Here is a 20,377-nt window from a genome sequence, read left to right on the forward strand (position 1 = left end):
ATTATTTATTGCACATCATTTCCTATCTTGGTTAAATAATCAAGGAATTTATCGAAAGAAATTTCAAAATTCACTAATTTAGCCTAAAATTCCAAAAATCCATAATTTAGGCTTTAAAATTCCTAAAACTCATCGCAAATCAAATCTAGCGATTTATTTAACTTCAATCTCTCAATACCGGACAACTTGAAATTTCGAAACTTCAATCATACCAAATCTGAAATTTTCGATATTTTCTAGAAATTTCCAAAATTTTCATTTTCTATCTCTAACGCCATAAACACATCCCAATAACAATTTAACATTTCAAAAATCATAAATTCCTAAATAATTAAATCTGAATTTTCGAATTTAATCCAAATAAATTCCGAAAATCTGTTAGATACCTCTAATTAACTCCGATATAACACCTACAATCAATAATACAATACATATTAATTATTGGAGCTCAAATAAATCAAAATACCCAAAATTCAAAAACTTAAAATCTGAATTTTTTCCCTCGAACACTTCAAGTTTCGAATACAACTACAGAATTAGTTGTACAAGCTCGAAAGAACACGAAATCAAGGCAAAAGAGAAAAATTCGAACGAGCTAAGGTTCACGGGTTCGAACGGGATCGCGATAAAACCTTGCAAAATAGATATCAATGGATAGCTCTCGTCACGGGCTTTCCGAATATATATTTACTTGAATTTTTCGGCGACCGGTGCAGCCACAATCGAAGGAAGAAGATTTGAAATTGAAGAAGAAAAGAAAACAGAGCTCGGCCGATGCAACTTACGGGAGAGAAGCTTCTGTTTCTTTTTTTTTTCCTATTATTATTATTATTATTATTTTATTTTATTTAATTTTTAACTTATCCACATGGGCTGGGCTTTAGGGACAATTTAGGCTGGGCTCTCACAAATTAGTCTCTTGTACTCATTTACCATATCATGAAGTGCAATTATAAGATCATCTAGTGTAAAATCAGTTGAGCTAAAGTCAAATACCTCTTCATTGGTGGATTCCAGCTCGTCATCTGCCATGAGGTACTGTACCTCCTGCTCATCACTACTGCTGCTGGAACACTCCGATTCAGATGAATCAGAGTCAGAATCCATTCACTCGGCCTTACTTTCCTCTACGACAAGTACCTTCTGGTCTATTCTCTTCGTGAAAGACTTCTTATCATCTTTGGATATCTTCTTTTTTGTCTTGAGATCTATTGTACTTGTTAGTTGGCCTTCTCCCATTCTTCTTGGGTTTGGGATAGTTAGTTACGAAGTAACCAACTTTCCCATAGTTGAAACAATAATTTTTCTCATCAGTTGACTCTCTATTTTGGTGAAATCTTCGGTGAGAGTTTTGAATATTGCCTTGATTTTTCCTTTGAAATTTCCCGAATTTCGTCACGAATAATGACATCGCATCATTATTAAACTGTAACTTCTCTTTCAAGATAGATTGATCAATTGATGTAGCAGCCATAATCTTTGTCTGTTTGGTAGTCGATTCACCGCTTATTCTCAAATACAATTCGAATTCATAGGCTTTAAAATATGCAAATAGATCATGCAATACAAGTTTGTTAAGATATTTGGATTCTCGTATAGCTGTTGTCCTGAATTTCCCATTCTATCTGGACTACCCTAATCACTTTCAAGGCTATCTCTTGATTTCCATATTTTTTTCGGCCTTCATCTTGATGTTGTCAAACTTCTATATTGTTACAGACAATTTGTTTTCTTTCGTTTAGTCATTACCCTTGCACAACTGGATCAATTTCTCCCATATGTCTTTGGCAGTAGAGCACATCTTGATTTTGGTGAAGGTATTTTTGTCCAAAGTCTTGTACATAATATCCTTAGCCACATTGTATAAGTTGGATTTCTTTTTATCTTCACCAGTCCACTCCATTAGTGGCTTTTCAATCATCTGAGATGCACTATCTGAAATTACAAAAGTTGTATTGGCTCTCATAATTTTCATTTGACCCATCTGTGATGACGTACCACATATAATTGTTTTATGCAGTTAAATGAGCCTACATTCTTATGAAAATATAATAATCTTGCTGAAAGAGACCATTTTATCAATTTATTGTTCAAAGACAATAATAAACTCACTCTGATACCAATTGTTGGTATTGGAAATATGGTTCAAGAGGGGTGAGATGAATAAACAATCTCAACAATTTCAAAATTAACTCAGTTGGGTTAGCAACACAAAGTTGGAATTCTAATCAGTTGGATATAAATATACCAACAATTATTTACTAAAACAATTGAATACTGAAAATGACTAATAAAAAAAACACTTGGGCTATCAAAATTATATGAAAGTAGAAAGTAAAAAAACACATAATTATTTTTGGATGTTCGGATATTTGAAAAAGTCTCACGTCACCCCTTCTTCTACTCAAAAAGGATTCATTAGAATAATTTGGTGATTACACTCAATTTTTTTAAAAGAACCCGATTTAGTAGGACTTATCTCTTGCCAACTGAAAATCCTAGAGCAGCTCACAGACTTAAAACAAGTTATTAGTAATACTCTTACTGTCAATTATAGTATTTCGAACCAAAATACTAAGCAAAAATTGATCAGAAATAAATCATTGTGTGTGCTGAAGAATTTATTGATCAGTATTCAGTTAGGCTCTCAAAAAATTGATAATACTTGATAATTTAGAAAATAATGTAGAGTTTGAAAGTTCAACAAACTGATCTATTTATAGGCTTTGATTCCAACGGTCGACAATTTTAATATGATAGTTATTCCCAAATAAGGAGGTCATTGTGTCATGTCATCGTCCTTTCTGACAAATCGTACATCGTTGTTGTTGAAGTGGCCCTCGAATCATTTATATTCCATCATCTACACTTTACATTAGTTAGTTTTTAAGGTAAGTTCGGCTCTGAAAACATTAAATCATGAATAATCGATTTTCCTTATGAATTCTGTTCGGCTAAGCTTATAATAATTCTTCTTTTAACAGAAACCTTTTGTTAAATCATTGAAACTAAAATTATCCAACAATTCGGTTTGAATTTAACAAAAAAACACTCAAACCTCACCGTGATCACCCATACTTATTAATAAGTGTAAACTTCAAATTTTACAATCATAAAATAAATAATAAGTCTAAACTTCTAAATTGATATTTATTCACTTCAAAAACTAAAATTAGATAGTAAAATTGAAAATAATACTAATAACTACAATAATAGATAGTTACAATAATATTGATAAAATTTACAATTATAATATCATTATTTTACATGAATTGTAGCCTCTACCAGTGGCAAGAAGTGGCAAATAATTCAAATCGAATTGCCATATGCGGTTGGTTAGCATTTTTTTAAAAACAATCGGGGTTTTACATGTAGAATTAGTCTTACGATTTTGAGCGGTTTCAGGAGGTTGCGGTCGGTTTATGATTTTTTTAATTAAAAATATTAGAGCATATATTCAAATTTATTTGAAAACAACAAAAATATAAAATCTTCAAATATAAAATATAGTTCAAATCATACAAAGATAAAACTAGATAAAACAATAATCAAGATTCAAAAATAAGTTAATAATTTAACAACACAACACAATCACAACAAAAATAACATTTAAACTATTTTTTTTTACTTTCAAACTTCAAATAAAATATTATGATAAAACCCCTTATTTTTCATGTTAGTTTGATAAAGAAAAACACATATTTGATTGATAAAAGTTGGAGAAAAATACAATATTATGATTGAAAAAAAAAGAAAGAAGCCATATACGTGGGATGTGATGTCGAAAGACTTGAAAGACCGTAACGTCAACCAAAGGACGGTCAAATTTCAACTAAAACAGTGCGTGCTATTAAATATTTGGAAACTTTTGAATTGTTCATACAACTCATCTAGATCAAAGTTTTCATGAAATAAAAATATAATATTTCCGATCTTCTGTTGACGATCTTCTGGATAATCAAGTTAAAGTAGTCAAACAAGGATGCTTCAGAGCTTCTTCATTTCCTGTGAGTGTTTCTATATATATAGAGATATCCCATGCATGCACAACACGAAGGTCTAGATTTAACTCGTTTATTACTTAATTTTGTGTATGAAAATCTGTTCTTCCGAACATCCCCATTGAAATTATTACTCAATCTTTTGGTGGTAGCGAAAATCTAATTTCCAGATCATATAACGAAGATATTAACCATTTTTTTTTTTTGAATAGAAGATGAAGTTTGGTAAAGAATTAGCATCGCAGATGGTGCCGGAATGGCAAGAAGCATACATGAACTATGGGTCGCTGAAATCTTTGCTGAAAGAGATCCATCTCTTCAAGCACAGGAACCGTCCCGCCCCACACAGGCCGCATGGCCTGAAAAGAAACGCCACCCTTTATCGGGCCTTCAGTGGCCTGACACATATGGTGCATAATTACCCTCGAAACCACAGCCCCCCGGATATCGAAAACCAGGTCATTCTTGTTAATGCGTTCGGTGATTCTGCGGAGACGACGTTTCTCAATGTGCATGATGAAGGGGGAGAATACGAGCTGGTGTATTTCAAGAGATTGGACGACGAATTCAATAAGGTGTTGAAGTTTTACAAGGAAAAGATGAAGGAAGTGGTGGATGAGGCTGGTGTCTTGAATAAGCAAATGGAGGCTTTAGTTGCTTTCCGAGTTAAGGTGGAGCATCCGGAAGGATGGACGAACAGCGTGGAGGAGACTAGGCAGCTCGCTTCGGATGTTGCAGCTTCTAGAGCTGAATTGTTTGCTACTGCTCCATCTGCAGTTCGAGCTAGCAGTAAGTTTATTATCCCCGTGTTATAAATATCTCCTATGCATGGTACTTAAACAGAAATGTTTGATTATTTTTTATGCAGAAAGGGTTCCAATGGATGTAGAAGACGAGGAAAGTTCAAGAAGCGGAGGGCTCTCCGATGAATCGAGTCATGGTGATTGTAAAGACAACAAGGAGATGAAAAGGATATCGACAAACTCACAGATTCAAGAAGATACACAAAATGGTGCTAGAGCTAACAGGCCGGCACCTTTAGAGATACTGCAATATGTAAAGTTCAACACACCACAAGGAACCCCTCGTTCGACTATTAAAGGATTTCTCAACATTCCTAATCAGACTGACTTAAAGTTTAGTAAGGATAATTTGAGGAAAGCAGAAGCACAGCTTAAGAAGGCTTTCGTCGAATTCTACAACAAGCTGAGGCTTCTAAAAAGCTACAGGTAGATTAGATAATGAATACATGTTCTAAATTTACCTTTAATCACTATTGGTTTTCAAATGAAAGATTAACTTATGAACTTCATATATGTAACAGTTTTCTCAATATTTTGGCATTTTCAAAGATCATGAAGAAATACGACAAGGTATATCATCAGTCAAGAATTAATTTCTTTTAGTTTTATTATGCATGTCAACTAAAGGAGTCGAACATAAATACTGATACATCTGAGCTTGTTCTATGTTTGTTAGACTGCTTCAAGAAATGCATCCAAATTGTATATGAAAATGGTCGACAATTCCTACCTCGGAAGCTCAGATAAGGTAAGCTTTATTCATCATTTTCATTAATTAGAGTCGTTGATTCTCTAAAAACATATAAGAAATGTGAAATTTGAGATGGGTTTTCTTTGAAACCCCTAGGTCAACAAATTGATGGAACGGGTCGAAGTTATTTTCATCAAGCATTTCACGAATTCGAATCGTAGTAAAGGGATAAATATTCTGAGACCAAAGTCCAAAAGAGAAAAGCATATAGTGACATTCTCGATGGGTAATGTGACGTTGAATCATGAAGTACTTTATACTTTCGGAAATGAAAATTTTATGGTGATTTTGGATTGTAACTCACATTCCTTTTGTTTCATAAAATTGCAGGATTTCTTGTAGGCTGCACATTTGCTCTTATAATAGCGTTAATATTAATCATTCGTACACGTAAAATTCTCGATAAAGAAGGCAAGGTTCTCTACATGGAAACCATGTTTCCTCTTTACAGGTGAGCCCTTATATCCTGCTATCCATTTTCTTGATTTCAAATTCTGCACCAAACTTATAAAGAATATTTATACAATTTTCTTGCAAATTTCCATCGGTTTATGGTAAAGTAAAAAACTTTTCTTTGCAGTTTGTTTGGCTTCATTGTACTCCACCTTGTGTTGTATGCTGGAAACATATACTTCTGGAGGCGGTACCGAGTCAATTACTCGTTCATATTCGGCTTCAAGCAAGGAACCGAACTAGGATACAATGAGATTTTACTAGTCGGTTTCTGTATAAGTGTGCTAACTCTAGCTTGTGTACTTGCTAATTTGGACATGGAAATGAATCCAGTCACAAAAGAATATAAAGCCATAACCGAGCTTCTTCCTCTCGGGCTCGTAGGGGTAAAAAAAAAACCTCGCTTCCAAATCAACAAGAGTCTTACTTATTCAACCTTTTAATGGCCCTTAATCAATCTGATCATGTTTCCCTTTTTATTGCAGCTTTTAGTTGTCATTATGCTATGCCCTTTCAACATTATTTACCGTTCAAGTCGTTTCTTCCTGCTCGTCTCCCTGTTTCATTGTCTATTTTCTCCCCTATACAAGGTAAGCAAGGTATCATATTTTTGACAATATATTCTTGAAACTAGTATACGATATCAATCGGCCTATTTCTTTAACAATTTCTTTCAGGTTACACTACCAGACTTCTTATTAGCAGACCAGATTAGTAGTCAGGTTGAAGCACTGAGAAGTTTCGAGTTTTATATCTGTTACTACGGTTGGGGAGACTATAAACACAGGATAAACAGTTGTGGCGACAGCGACATTTTCAACACGTTCTCGTACATTATAGCCGCTCTACCGTTCTGGTGGCGATTCCTTCAGGTGTATAATTCAACCATATAGAGTTATAGAATCAACCCTATGTTTTATATATGCTATGCGCTATATAAAATCTAACACGAGTTTCTTGATTTCTCAGTGTCTACGTCGCCTATACGATGAGGGAGACATCATGCAAGGCTACAACGGGTTGAAATATTTCTCAATCATTGTTGCGGTCTCTACCAGAACAGCATACACCCTCAGTAGAGCAAACAGTTGGAAGATTGTTGCCTGGATAACTTCAATTGGTGCAACGATTGTTAGCACGTATTGGGACATCGTTTTCGACTGGGGACTTTTCCAACGAAACTCTAAGAATCGGTTCTTGAGAGACAAGCTACTCGTTCCACACAAAAGTGTATACTATGTAGCAGTAGTAAGATTCAAGAATTGAGCTTTACCGGGTTCTTAATTCTCTGGATTCCAGCTGTGTAAAAATATAAACGACTTCGAGCTAACGGGTGTATTTTCTCTTATTGCAGGTGTTGAATGTTGTGTTAAGATTGGCTTGGATGCAAACTGTGCTCAACTTCAAAATCTTTTCCTTTCATACACAGATGATGATTGCGCTAGTCGCGATTTTAGAGATCGTTCGTCGTTGTATGTGGAACTTTTTCAGGTAGGTTATGTTATAGTACTATAATTTTTTCAACCCAAGAAACAACGAAAGTTTAATTTTTTTTTTGTTTTGACGTTCATTAATTAAAATTCAAATATAGTATATATCATGTAAAAACAACTATTGATAAATAAAACCGTAAAATTTTATTAAAATAAAGATTGTTTTTACATAAGATTCAATGAAGTCCAAACCATAAGTTGGCTAGCGGGACGCCTACTCTTTAACATGTTCTGTTATGATTTTAATTTGTACCCCATTCTAATAATCATGTACTTTATGAAATAGAGAGTTCCTTAATCGTTTGTTCTCATTCTCTTTCGAAATGAGCTTCTAAATCAACTTTCCACTTAAAGAACAGTACTGAAGTTGTCTGGTGTTCGTATTTTTCTTTGATTTGCAGGCTGGAGAATGAACATCTTAACAACGTTGGCAAATTTCGTGCATTCAATTCAGTTCCATTACCTTTCAATTACGACGAAGATGAGGATAAAGACGAATAGAATCACACGAGTAGGAATGATTAGAAGTTTAGATTCTGCTGCTAGGAGGCAATGAGTAGCAAGAACGACCAGACTATTACGGATCGGAAACAGCTGACGGAATAGAGTGACAATCTACCTTTCCAATCCAGAAGTTGATCAATGTTTGTATTATTATTGAAGTATCACGAGACTATGTAATTTCTTGTGCTATAAACATTATTTATTTCTAAATTTTGGTTCCGAGTTATCAGATTTGCGAGACCGAAAATAGACGAATAAATTTTTCCAAAGAAAATTGTGGACAAATTAGTGAAGCAAAATAAATAATGGAGTCCAGAAAATTGGAATAATGAAGAAGAGACTATTTTAAATTTAAAAATTTAANTAAAAAGTGTGTTAACACAACACCACTTTTTTTTGTTTATATAAAAAATTGGCTTTCAAATAGATTTTTTTCCCTCCATATATAGATATAGTGTGTTAACACAACACCACTTTTTTTTTTGTTACATAAACACACAGAAATTGAGAAAGAGAGGGCAAAGTCCGATGACCCCAATACCAACTCTATGTGGCTATGGCTTCAAAAATCAGATATCTTTAAAATGAAAATTCCTTCAAAATTTCACTCTAAAAAAGAAAAAAAGAGAGGCGCTTAGCCACCACAAGGTCCCAAAGAGTTACAATTCAATCGAGAACCTGCTCAATAGATCTAATTTCCAGCATGACTAAAGCCCGTATGCCGGATTCCGCTCTGATCAGGTAAGAAAGATGACAGGACACGAAAACAGGCTCAGTCACATTGGTCACCAGGATTTGGCTTCATCCCGCTGCAACAAAAGAAGTGCGGTAGCTTGACCCGACCACAAACCCTGCCAAGATACATAAATTTCACAAAGAACTTAGGTTGCATTTGGATGTTTAGATTTGAAATTCTTGAATTTCGATTATATTTTTATTGTTAACAATGAAACAATAGATGAAATCTTAAATCCATAACTTATTTATTTACAAATTAGCTACACAAAGTAGAATGAATTTCAATTGCTTATATTATTAAGTGAATTTGAAATCCATCATAATTTTTAGATTTCTCGTACCATTAATTTCCCACGTTTCATTTTGGGTAACTGAAACATATTAAATATAAACAATTGATTGTACAGACTCCCATAAGCTCGATCTTTAGAGGAAAGTCGATTCAACATGATATCACAGCAAGGAAATCAAAAGTTCAAGATCAGTGAGTGCAAGACATATTTCATGAAGTAGGTCTTGATGGCCTTTGTGCGTTAATAACCAACCAAGTTGCACTAATACACTCCGCTCCAACTTACACATGAGGGGGTGTATTAAACATACAGTAATTGGTTGTTCAATCTCCCATGGGCTCGAGCTTTTACGACCTACAACATCAACAAAAACATAACTTACCTGCAACGAACTATAACTGGAACAGGTTTCAAAGCTTTTGGTCCATTTCTTATGCCTCTCTTATGTCGAGAAACCTGCAAGATGCTTTTCACTAATAGTAAACAAATAATCCAAAATGATCACAATTGAATAATTTTCGGTCACCGATGACAATTTTCAATTTAGGGGCTCTGAAAGTAATTCTAGTGAAGGATCAGAAACCCAAAATAAATAATGGCGTGAAACAGAATCCGCAACTTAAATTTCAGTGCCCACTTTCATACCATTTCAGAATAGAAACCGGTCCACATCAAAATATATATTCTAACAGACAAGAAACAATTCTGGAGTAAACTATATTTAGAAAAATAACACAAACCCTTCAAGATTTAGTTGCATTAGCACAAGAAAAAGTTTGGCAACAGGGAGGGGCTTCCGGGGAGAAATAATTCCTCGACTAAAGCAAGCTATTGCGATTCGCATTAGATTGATGAATGCAAGGTCTCAAATTTATCACATATTCTTAACTATATTGATCAAAAAATCAGAAGGAAAAGCTGGCAGTGGAATAACAAAGACAGAAGGCAAAATGACTTCGTAATTGCGTTTGGAAATTTTGTCAACATTTTGTTGTTCAAAATGATCTTCTCCAATTCTCATAACAAAACATAACAAAAACACCCAAAAAGAGATTGCATAAAAACACCATACGTTGGAACAGTTCATAAATGCCCGAGCTTTGGAGAGCACTGCAGTCTTCGGATACCAAAATATACAAAAAAAATCACCTTCCTCTAGATAGTTTACACAATAACCGTTGTATAGTGATGAATTTACCGTAGTGAATATCAATAACGAATTTCTTTAATAAACCCTAACCCTAACATAGGACAGATCATACACGAGAAATGAGCTTGCAAAACTATAAATTGAAGTTAACAATTCGAAAGCACGGGATATGTTAAATCTACACGCATAAACAATCAAGAAATCAACCTTCTTTTTGGGGACAGCCATGAGTTCCATAGACCCAGCGAACAAAGGTAAATTAAGCAATTCTTCAGCTCCACTCTTGACATTGTCGTCTATATTTTCGGGAAAAACCAATGGCGGCGACGTGGGGCTGATCAAGTGGGTGATGGCGGCTCCCAAAGGCGGTGGTTTAGCCACTGTGTGCGCCCACCGGCGGACACTTGCTAAAGCACAACCCGCTTGAACTCCAGCAGTTTTTAGCGAGGACATTTGTTATCAACGCAAGTGAAGGCTACGCGCCGCTGTTATATGGGTCGTAGAGAGAGAAATTTAAAGAGAGAAGAAGCACGAATAGAACGGCGGTATGGACGTAAACTATCCAAACTAAACCAAACAGTATCATGCTTGAACTTGGTTTGTTTAAGACTGTTTGAGCTCGAGCTCGATTCGAGCTTCTATTATCAGGCTCGAGCTCGGTTTGTATTGAAATTACTGAGCTCGAGAAAAGCTCGAGCTCGGCTCGTTAAAAGTTCGTTTAACATGTTAATCAAGCCAGGCTCGAGTTTGATTCATTAATAGCTTGTTTATCACGTTTAACAAGCCTGGCTTGAGTTCGTCTCGTTCTCGAGCTCGATAAGCATAGAATTGAGCTCGAGTTTTAGTTTGAATCGAGCTTGTTAAAAATTAAATATATCCATAAACTAATTTTAAATCAGACATAAAAATGTAAATTCATTCATAAATAACCAAAACGACACAAATAAGAGCTAAAAAACATAAATCAGTATATTATTGAACATTCCAAAATCATACATCTAGAATATTCATTATCTACTGGTATCACCAAAATCATCTAGAATATTCATTAAATATAGTAGATCGAAGACAGCACATCATTATGAAATGAATTTGACATAATTAACTTAAATTATTGATTAATGTCAAATGGCATATTAATTTAGCATGTAAAATTTTTAATTAACCTTCACCAACTAATAGTAAAGTTACTCAACTTGTATATGACTTGGTTATGTAAATTTTTAGGGAAAAAGAATAAGTTGATGTATTTCTGTTAATTTATTTTATTTATTGTATTTTAAAGAACATTTTAGTATAATGATATGCAAATAAGATTAAAAATGTAATTGTGACTAAATGGTGTGAATCCATCATTTTTTCAAATATGTCTTATATTCAATTCCTTCCATTGACATTAGTACCAATATTTTTATTTGTCAACTCAACAAATGAGCCAAGCTCAAGCTTACGAGCCACCTAAACGACTCGAGCTCGAGCTTACGAGCCACCTAAACGAGCCGAGCTCGCGAGCCTATTATCGAACATGTTTGCGATCTCACGAACCGAATATCCTTAGGCTTGAGCTTGGTTTGATTAAATTTTCGGGCTCAAAATCGAGCTTGAGCTTGGTTTGATGTGATTAACAAACAAACTCAAACGAGCTTTTTATCGAGCCGAGCTTCGAATAGCTCGCGAACGGTTTGGTTCATTTACATCCCTAAACGGCGGCGTATAGAAATACGTAATTTTGCAATTTCGATCCAAAAAACAATTTCTCCCACCCCAGCACATGAGTTAAATATAATANAAAAGAATATTTTTTCGAATTGACTCGATAAATATTTAAAATTTATTCAATATTATCGAACTCGAACATGTTCAAACTCTTTTTCAAACCGAAATTATTTATTTGATAATTTGCGAGGTTTAATATTTTATTAATATAATATAATTTATATTAAGCTTGTGGATAACAACCGTCCATTTTGTTAAAATGATTCAATATATCAACTATCATCAACTCCATAAATAAATCGTCTTGTCCATCAATATCATAGCTGTCATTATATTTCAATGTTCTTTCAATATTTTCATAAGATCTCAACAAACTATCATCATCAACACACTTTAACATCTCCGAATTAAACAAAAACCCAATATTTTTTCATATTCTTGAAATTGTTCAAACCAAGTTTATAGTGAAGAAAAACTTGATTGATTAAAATGAGAAAATAATTAATTCTAAAAGATTTTTCAGTAGATTGTGTTACCTCATTGGTGTGATAACGTTTAGTCACCAAACTTAAATTCCGACTTCCAAATATAACTAGTGTAATGGTAAGTAAAGTCGAATCCATAGGAAACGAGAGATTTATTTCTTTCGAGAATAAAAACAAATAAAATGGGGGGTTTTGTGATATGAACTAAATATAATACTAAGATTAAAAATAGTAAGCTAGGAGAAATAATAAAATTTAAAATGATAATTTAATCAATCAAAGTAAATGAAATTAAATGAAGAATTCAATATGAGCAAATTTTGATTCAATGAGTTTCTTCTATTCGATTATATCAATGCTCATCGGTTAACATTTGATTTATTAATGTATTTCCAAGCAATTAACCTTAGGGTTATAGAGATAACCGCTAAAATCCTTTTGTTTTTCAAATTTAATTGACCAAACTCAGCATCCAGTCAAAACTTATAATAACTAACTGGGCACGATAGCTTTCTATATTAATTAAAATAGCATTTTCATTTTGTGAAAACATTGAATCTTAAAATATAACAACCGAGATAGCTGCAATTGATAGATCGAGTTTTGTTGATTTGTTTAGATTAAATATGCTATTGCTACTCGTGTACTAATCGTTCATGAAAATTACAGATTACTGAATTCATGGATAGCAGTAGAAAATTATATATAAAATTAAATTTTCAGAGTAATTGACAACAAATTTCATATAATTAAATATAAATCAACAAATACTTGAAACAAACAAGAATATTAAATTAAGCACAAAATCTCACAGTGATAAAAATTGAAGTAACAGAATTATCCCTTGAATCAAAAATAAAACTTTAGCCAAGCATGGATCGGTTTATAATATCCATGAAAAAAATAGATAAATAAATAAAAGAGATGCAAATTAGTGTTCTTGAGAAATTGAGAGAAAAAAACCCTTTAGCCCTCCTCCTTACTCTTCACGTGAATAATGGTTGAAATATGCTTCAATTGTGTGCGCCTCCTATTTTTCCTTTGTACGTGTAGATTGTTTTACTAATGGGTCCAAGGTAAAAAACTCATCAACTAAAGAAACCCTAGTTTACAAAAAAGATACCAAAAGGGAGTATAGAAATAAAATTATATCTTATATTTATTTCTCTCAATAACGAAATCTCTCTCCAAATATTTTTCACAAATCAAACACCATAATTAGGAGTCTAAAATCTGGCATTATCTTTACAATTTTCGAATTTCAGATTCAGTTGTGCAGACAGCTGAAGAATAATCACAAGGCGTGATCATGTCTTGTGGAAAATCCACTTTCGAATTTTTTCTGCTTCAAGTCCTCCACAAAGTTCATATCGAAAACTTTAATTGTGATATAGAGGCACATTTTTAGCCCATATTTATCCCAAGAGCAAAAAATTCCTCATACAACAAAATAACACGAAAATGTATCAACTAAGTATGTCGGAAGTTGCAACAATGAGAAATATGACAACAAAAATACAAATTATTATGAGCATGTCAGTTTACTAATATCAAGCGGATTTATGCGTTTAGTAGTGGTTTATGTCATTTGCATGAGTCAAGCATGAGTGCCTAACTTGCTACCAACGAGGAAATCTAGGATAGAAGCAGACGCGTGCAAGAAAAAAAAAAGAAGCTTGTGTATGGGCATGCGGAAACCCGTGCCCCAGCAAGCGTAGGAGGTTTGCCCAGAGGCCAAAAGCTTGTGTCCGGCCATGCGCAATCCTGCGCAGCCGCATGCGCACAGAAAAACAAAAAACAACGCCAGTTGCACACCCACGCAACGTAAACATGTACGAGCTTTTTCGTGGGCCCTAGGAACTTGGACACGTATATAAATATTGAAACCCTAGCACAAAAAAAAGGGGAGCCACAATCACACACAAAAATCTAGAGAACGAGAAAGATAGCGAGATCGAAGACGAAGAGCGCATCTACCGGGGAAAGAGTCGCAAGTCTGATTCGATTATTCTTCCCTTCTACTTAATTAATTTTAGTCTATCAGTGATGTTAACGAACATGAATTTAGTTTTTCGGTTTTAATTCAAAGCTTGGTCGAATATTTATTTATGAATGGTTGATTTATACATGAGAATTACTTCTTTGTTTATGTATATTTTTACGGATCTTATTGCTTTGAATTACTTGATCACTAGTTTGATTGTCATATTTATTTGAGATCTCTCACTCGAGAGAGGGGATTTTGAATAGAACCGTAGGAAAATATATCATTGGTGTTTATAGAGTTCGGAAGACCTATAACTCTAACGAATCCATTAAAAGAATTATTGTGCTATTGAAATTATTTATTATTTGATTTTTAATAGAGATATTGAAATCGACTTTAGATAATTGATTCATACGCACCACTTGGGAAAAAGAGTATGAATAGTTGAGAATTCTCGGGTAGTAAACGGGTTGAAATTATAAATAAAGATGTCAATGATAATTTATTATAGTGAAGACCAAGTGAAATCGTCATCTAGATTCTTATTCTCGTTGAATTTAAATCGTTTGCGAGCTTTCATTAATTTTAGTTCATAATTAATAACAAACATTCTATTGAATTTTCTAAATAAAGTCTGATTATTTTAATCGTGATAATTAAATTTCACTCCCTATGAAATAGATATATGTGCTCTACTAAGTACTAAAACTTGGCACCATAACAACAGTATTGGATCAAAGAAAAAACAATAAGTCTTATGTAATATATTATGCAAGTAGAATTTTAAACAATGCTCAAATAAATTATTTCACAACTGAAAAAGAATTACGTACTTACTGTTATATTTGCATTAGATAAATTTCATTTTTATTTGATTGGTTTAATCACAATTATGTTTACTGATCATTCTCTTTGTAGATATTTTTGACCAAATAAGATGCGAAGCCATTACTGATCTAATGGATTTTGTTGCTTCAAGAATTCGAAATTTCTGTAAAAGATAAAAAAAGAACCGAGAATGTTGTAGTTGTTCACTTATCGAGACTAGTAACAGGATCATCTTGTGAAATCACACTAATCAATGATAATTTTTTTGATAAACAATTATTTTCCGTCGCTACTACACATCGGTTTGCTAACATAGTAATTTTTCTTGTGACAAAAAAATGTCACCGCAATAAAATTATCAAGATAAAAGAAAATTTTTGGATGAGGTAAAAAAATTTTATTGGAAGGATTCGTATCTGTTCAAGTATTGTCTAGATAATTTTCGGCGTTGCATACCCGACAATGAGGTAAGTACTGTTATTAAAATTTGTCATTCAGAGGCATGTGGATGACATTTGTCTTCAAAAAAACTACTGCAAAAATCTTGTTGTGTGGATTTCGTTGGCCCACTTTATTTTTAAGACATTCATGAAATCTGCAAGATCTGTAAAAATTGGGTGCGATTTCAAAAAAAAACATGATGTCTTTGAATCCTATCATTGAAAATAAAATATTTGACTGTTGGGGAATTGATTTTATGAGACGTTTTCCACCATCATTTGGATACTTTTATAATTTAGTTGAAGTTGATTATGTTTCCAAATAGATAGAGACAATTCAATGTCGAACAAATGATAGTAAAATAGTTATCAAAATTTTGAAAGTTTAGTGAATTTGGAATTCATCGAGCCATTATATGTGATGGGAGAACTCACTTAGTTATTAAATCATTTACTTCATTAATGAAAAATATGGTATTACTCACAAAGTTACTACTCCTTACCATCCTTAAACAAATAGACAAGTTGAACCATCCAACAGGGCGATAAAAATAATTTTGGAAAAAACTGTTAACTCGAATAAAAGAGATTGGTCTCTACAACTTAATGGTACACTTTGGGCATACCGGATAACTTTTAAAACATTGTGGAATATGTCTCCTTATAGGTTAGTTTATGAAAATCATTGTCATTTGCATGTGGAATTAAAACATAAAGTTTATTGGACAATCAAAACTTTAAATTCAAGCATGGATGATGCCAAATTTTTCGCAAATTGCAACTTCTTGAACTTGATGAACTCAGAAATGACGCGTATGATAATTTGAAGATTTATAGCAAAAATCTAATTATTTAATGATAGAACAATCTTTAGAAAATTATTTGAGATGGAAAAATATCATATTCAAGTTGAGGGGGGAATGTTAGGTTTTTTAAAAAAGAAAATAATAAAATAAAAATAATGCTTATTGTTTTTATTATGCATTATATGTTTGAAAATTTAAATTAGAAAATATATTAATCTTTCTGGGGATGTTAAATTTTTATTTTATTAAAGTCAATTTCAATATCTTAATCTTTATAAAAATATAATTTATGAAATTTTTTGAGTGATTAACATTGTGATAAGATCAATCATTAAAGATCAAAGTATATGGCCAGAGATATATCTTATAAGAATGTCTTAAATTTTAAACTTACGCATATTTTGTGAGTGAGTGGAGATGATTGAGAAAAAAGCTTTCGAGCTTTTATTGATCAAGAGAGGTGCTATCTATTATTTAAATTTTGAGTTTTTATTTTGAAAAAATTAATATATCATGAAAAAATGTCAAAGATCAATGTCATTTTGAGAATATATGTTACAACCCATTTCTCTCACATAAAAAAAATAAAAAACAAAAAAAGAGAGGCAAAGAAAGATATTGTGCAAATTAAATAAATATGTGGTCAAAGAACGTAACCTAAATTTGATTTTGTTAAGAAAACTCAAAGGAAGATTAAGAAAAAATAAGAATGACTAGAATTTGAACTAATGAATTTCCTATCTTTTGATTAATTTGGCTTGTTTGTCTATCTGCATTTCTTAAACCATTCTCTTGCTAGAAATTTTCTAAAAGCTATGTATATTTAATTACCTGAAAATATAATTTGAATTGATCAACTCACTTTATTTAATAAGTTATAATTATAGTAATTTTTATATAACTTTGACATTCATTAAACCTAGAGAGTTATTATTTGCATTTCTATTTAGATTAATCAATGTGTTGTTTTTTTTATTAACGCTTAAATTTCTAGGGACTAACAATAAGCTGGTTGGGGGTGTGATTAATATTAAAAAAATGTATATTTATTAAATATTTTGTATAATATTTTATAGTTTAAAGTTCATTAAACATTATAATTTTTATGTTTTATAATAATTTGTATATTAAAAAGTACGTGTTGTATAATTATATTATTTTTGTTATTTTTACATGTTAGGTAAAACAAGAGTAATTTTGGATAGAAAAATGAGAATGAGATGATTCTTAAACTTGTATAATGTTTATCTCAACGTACAAAATGTTGATGTTAATCTTGAGATAAAATTCTTCTTACAATTGATGTCAAAATGAGCAACAAGTAAAAGTAGTACCAATGAAATTATAATTTTATCAAGCTTGAGTATTTTGACCATATTTGTCAAAATACTCAGTAAACCAATATGATATTTACCAACATTTAGAAAACTCAATTATGAAGAATATTTATTTTATGTGGAAAAATCAAATCCGTTGGAAATATTGTCAAAGATGTAATACAAAATGAATAAATGTTTGGGCCATTTATGGAGAAAAATTGCACAAATTATATGTACAAAATAATAATTTATTTTCTTTTGTCTCTCCAAATTGGCCTATAAATAGGAGTGTATTTTGATGAAGGAAATCATCCCTTATTTTATGAACTAAACTTTGAGTTTATATTTTTTCTATTTATTTTCTCTAAATTTCTTCACTTAAATTCAATTATCATGCTAAATAGTAAATATATATTTCAAGTTCTTCATTTCTATCATGAGTAGCTAATATTCCAAAGTCGAGATGAAAATATGAAGCTCTTGGTATGATAATAAAGTAATATTATTTAATCACTATTTATTATTTATTTTATATTTTGTTTCTTTTATTTAATCGTTTTTATATATCCTACTTACATATGAGAATTTTGATTTATTGATGTTATATGTTACATCAAATTTTTGGTACAATTTAAATATTAATTTTGTATTACCAAGAATTTAAAGTGATTATCTTGATTTATTATATATGAATATTATCATAATATTGAATTATAGTGCCATGTAAATGTCAGTTTGATATTACCCACTTTAAAGTGATTATCTTAATTTAGTGTTTACAAATATATAGCTCAATAAATACTTGACAACATTTATAACTTTCGGTATATATAATACATGAATAAGAGACTAATATATAACAATAATATAAATAATGATTATTTAATTTATTGGAACCATTTAATCAAATGAATTCCAATTATATTCTTTTATTTTAACTTTATTTCATTACCAACAGTGAATCATCTAATATCGACTATTTAATTTAAAATTTTGAATATATATAAATCATCATTTAAGGCTAAAATAATTAAAGATAAAAAAAAAGAAATATGTCACAGTGGACTTTTAATTACCTTAACTTCCTTGTGTCTATGACATTTATTCTAACTTTATTTAAATACCAAGTAGCTCTTTTACGCGCTTTGATTCCGGATTTGAACTTCGAACTCTGGTGCTATTGTTTCAAGTTTTCCTTAACTTTCTCACTTAATTTCTATTCATTAAGCCTACAAACTCCAATATTTTTTTTTATTGAAATTTAATAATTAATAAATTTTTTTTTAAAAAAAACATAATAGTTGAACCGGACTCGGACCCGGCAGTTTACCCGAACCCGAACCCGAACCCGAACCCGAACCACCAAGTGTAATGACAAGTCACAACCGATCTGCTACTCGATCAAGAGTTTATAAAACAGTCGAGTGCATTGAGAAATTGATGTTTCTCTATTTCAGAGTGATGATCATCCATGGTGTTTGAGAGTTTTTAGTACATCATTTAATGATTTTGATCAACATTTCTTGTGCTTTCATTTCACACAGATTTATTCTTGAAATTCTACCTTATAAATCAAGATCTTCAACGGTCATATTTGACTTTCCAATACTTTTTGTACCGTTGTCTAAAAAGTTTCTATACTTGAGTAGTTTGACTGAGACCATTTTTTGTCTTGATTTCAACTGTTGAGAAGTGTCTCTCAATGTTGGCTTAACTACTTAACCATCATTTAATAAATTGTTATGCAGTTAGCTTCAGTCAACATGTAAACTACCTGGATCAGTGCACAACATAGGAACCAGATATATAAGAGAAGAACACACAAGAGAAAAACACTGATCAAGAAGGAAAGAAAATAGAGAGAAGAGTGGTAGTGATAATTAGAGGGAATAAGCTCTGATTGTATTTTTAATTTTCTTGTAATTCTTTATAAACTTGTGGTGAATAAACAGTTGACAAAGTTCTCTCCTTGATGTAGATTATTTACGATTGAATCATGTAAATCTCGTGTGTTGTTATTTGTGCTTTGATTAATTGTTTTCTTCTCAACATTTCAATGTTTTGATGATTATTAATTGCTTGGCACATGCAAAATTTACCCGTGCGATGCATGAAATGTTATTTATGTAATTTATTGTTAAAATTTATAACTATTAACGTTTGAAAATTTATTAAAATTATTGATATAATACAATGAATATTTTTAAATTTTAAATATTATATCAAAAATATTTATATCATCTGAGATAACGCTTAAATAAAGACAATAATCTTTTGTCTTTAAATGATTTGTTTATTTTGGATCAACCCTTGCCCCAAGGTAGGGTCGAACATTTCTAAACTTTCCAGGTCCCAGATGCATAAATAGTCGAATAACTGCTCGTAATGCATATATTTTTTTTAGATGATAATGTAAACGGAAAATTGACCTTCAGTCTCCAGCTGTCGTTTTTTTTGTGTTCAGTCATTGGGTACTTTTTTAGTACCACATTTCCACATGAAGTGTACCACAATTTGTATGACATAGTACCACAATTTTGTGGGTAGGAAGTGCACCCAAAGAAATGTTTTGATTGGGGATTTTTCACTAACTTCCCTTAATGTAAACTT

The 20,377-nt window shown here is 31.8% G+C and overlaps 2 protein-coding genes across 4 annotated transcripts; one reads left to right on the forward strand and one right to left on the reverse strand.

Moving 5' to 3' along the window:
• The first annotated feature begins 4,216 nt into the window (after positions 1–4,216).
• LOC140979398 (phosphate transporter PHO1 homolog 3-like) lies at positions 4,217–8,086 on the forward strand. Of its 3 annotated transcripts, XM_073444778.1 has the most exons (13): positions 4,217–4,411; positions 4,460–4,794; positions 4,874–5,230; positions 5,326–5,374; positions 5,481–5,552; positions 5,652–5,781; positions 5,886–6,006; positions 6,136–6,394; positions 6,494–6,598; positions 6,686–6,880; positions 6,978–7,256; positions 7,363–7,499; positions 7,903–8,086. In XM_073444778.1, the coding sequence occupies exons 1-13, from the start codon at positions 4,217–4,219 to the stop codon at positions 8,000–8,002; spliced, it is 2,334 nt and encodes a 777-aa protein (XP_073300879.1). In that variant the 3' UTR covers positions 8,003–8,086. The 3 variants fall into 3 exon arrangements, with proteins under 3 accessions (XP_073300879.1, XP_073300878.1, XP_073300880.1); XM_073444777.1 differs by having other exon boundaries at positions 4,217–4,790; positions 4,870–5,230; XM_073444779.1 differs by having other exon boundaries at positions 4,217–4,702; positions 4,899–5,230.
• A 440-nt stretch (positions 8,087–8,526) lies between these two features.
• Positions 8,527–10,729, reverse strand: LOC140978643 (uncharacterized). The gene is made up of 3 exons (XM_073443839.1): positions 10,394–10,729; positions 9,419–9,492; positions 8,527–8,856 (listed from the first exon to the last, which is right to left on the reverse strand). The coding sequence occupies exons 1-3, from the start codon at positions 10,637–10,639 to the stop codon at positions 8,778–8,780; spliced, it is 399 nt and encodes a 132-aa protein (XP_073299940.1). The 5' UTR covers positions 10,640–10,729; the 3' UTR covers positions 8,527–8,777.
• Between the last annotated feature and the right edge of the window lie 9,648 nt (positions 10,730–20,377).

Source organism: Primulina huaijiensis, chromosome 6 (assembly GCF_012295235.1).
Source record: "Primulina huaijiensis isolate GDHJ02 chromosome 6, ASM1229523v2, whole genome shotgun sequence".
NCBI classification, from domain to species: Eukaryota; Viridiplantae; Streptophyta; class Magnoliopsida; order Lamiales; family Gesneriaceae; genus Primulina; species Primulina huaijiensis.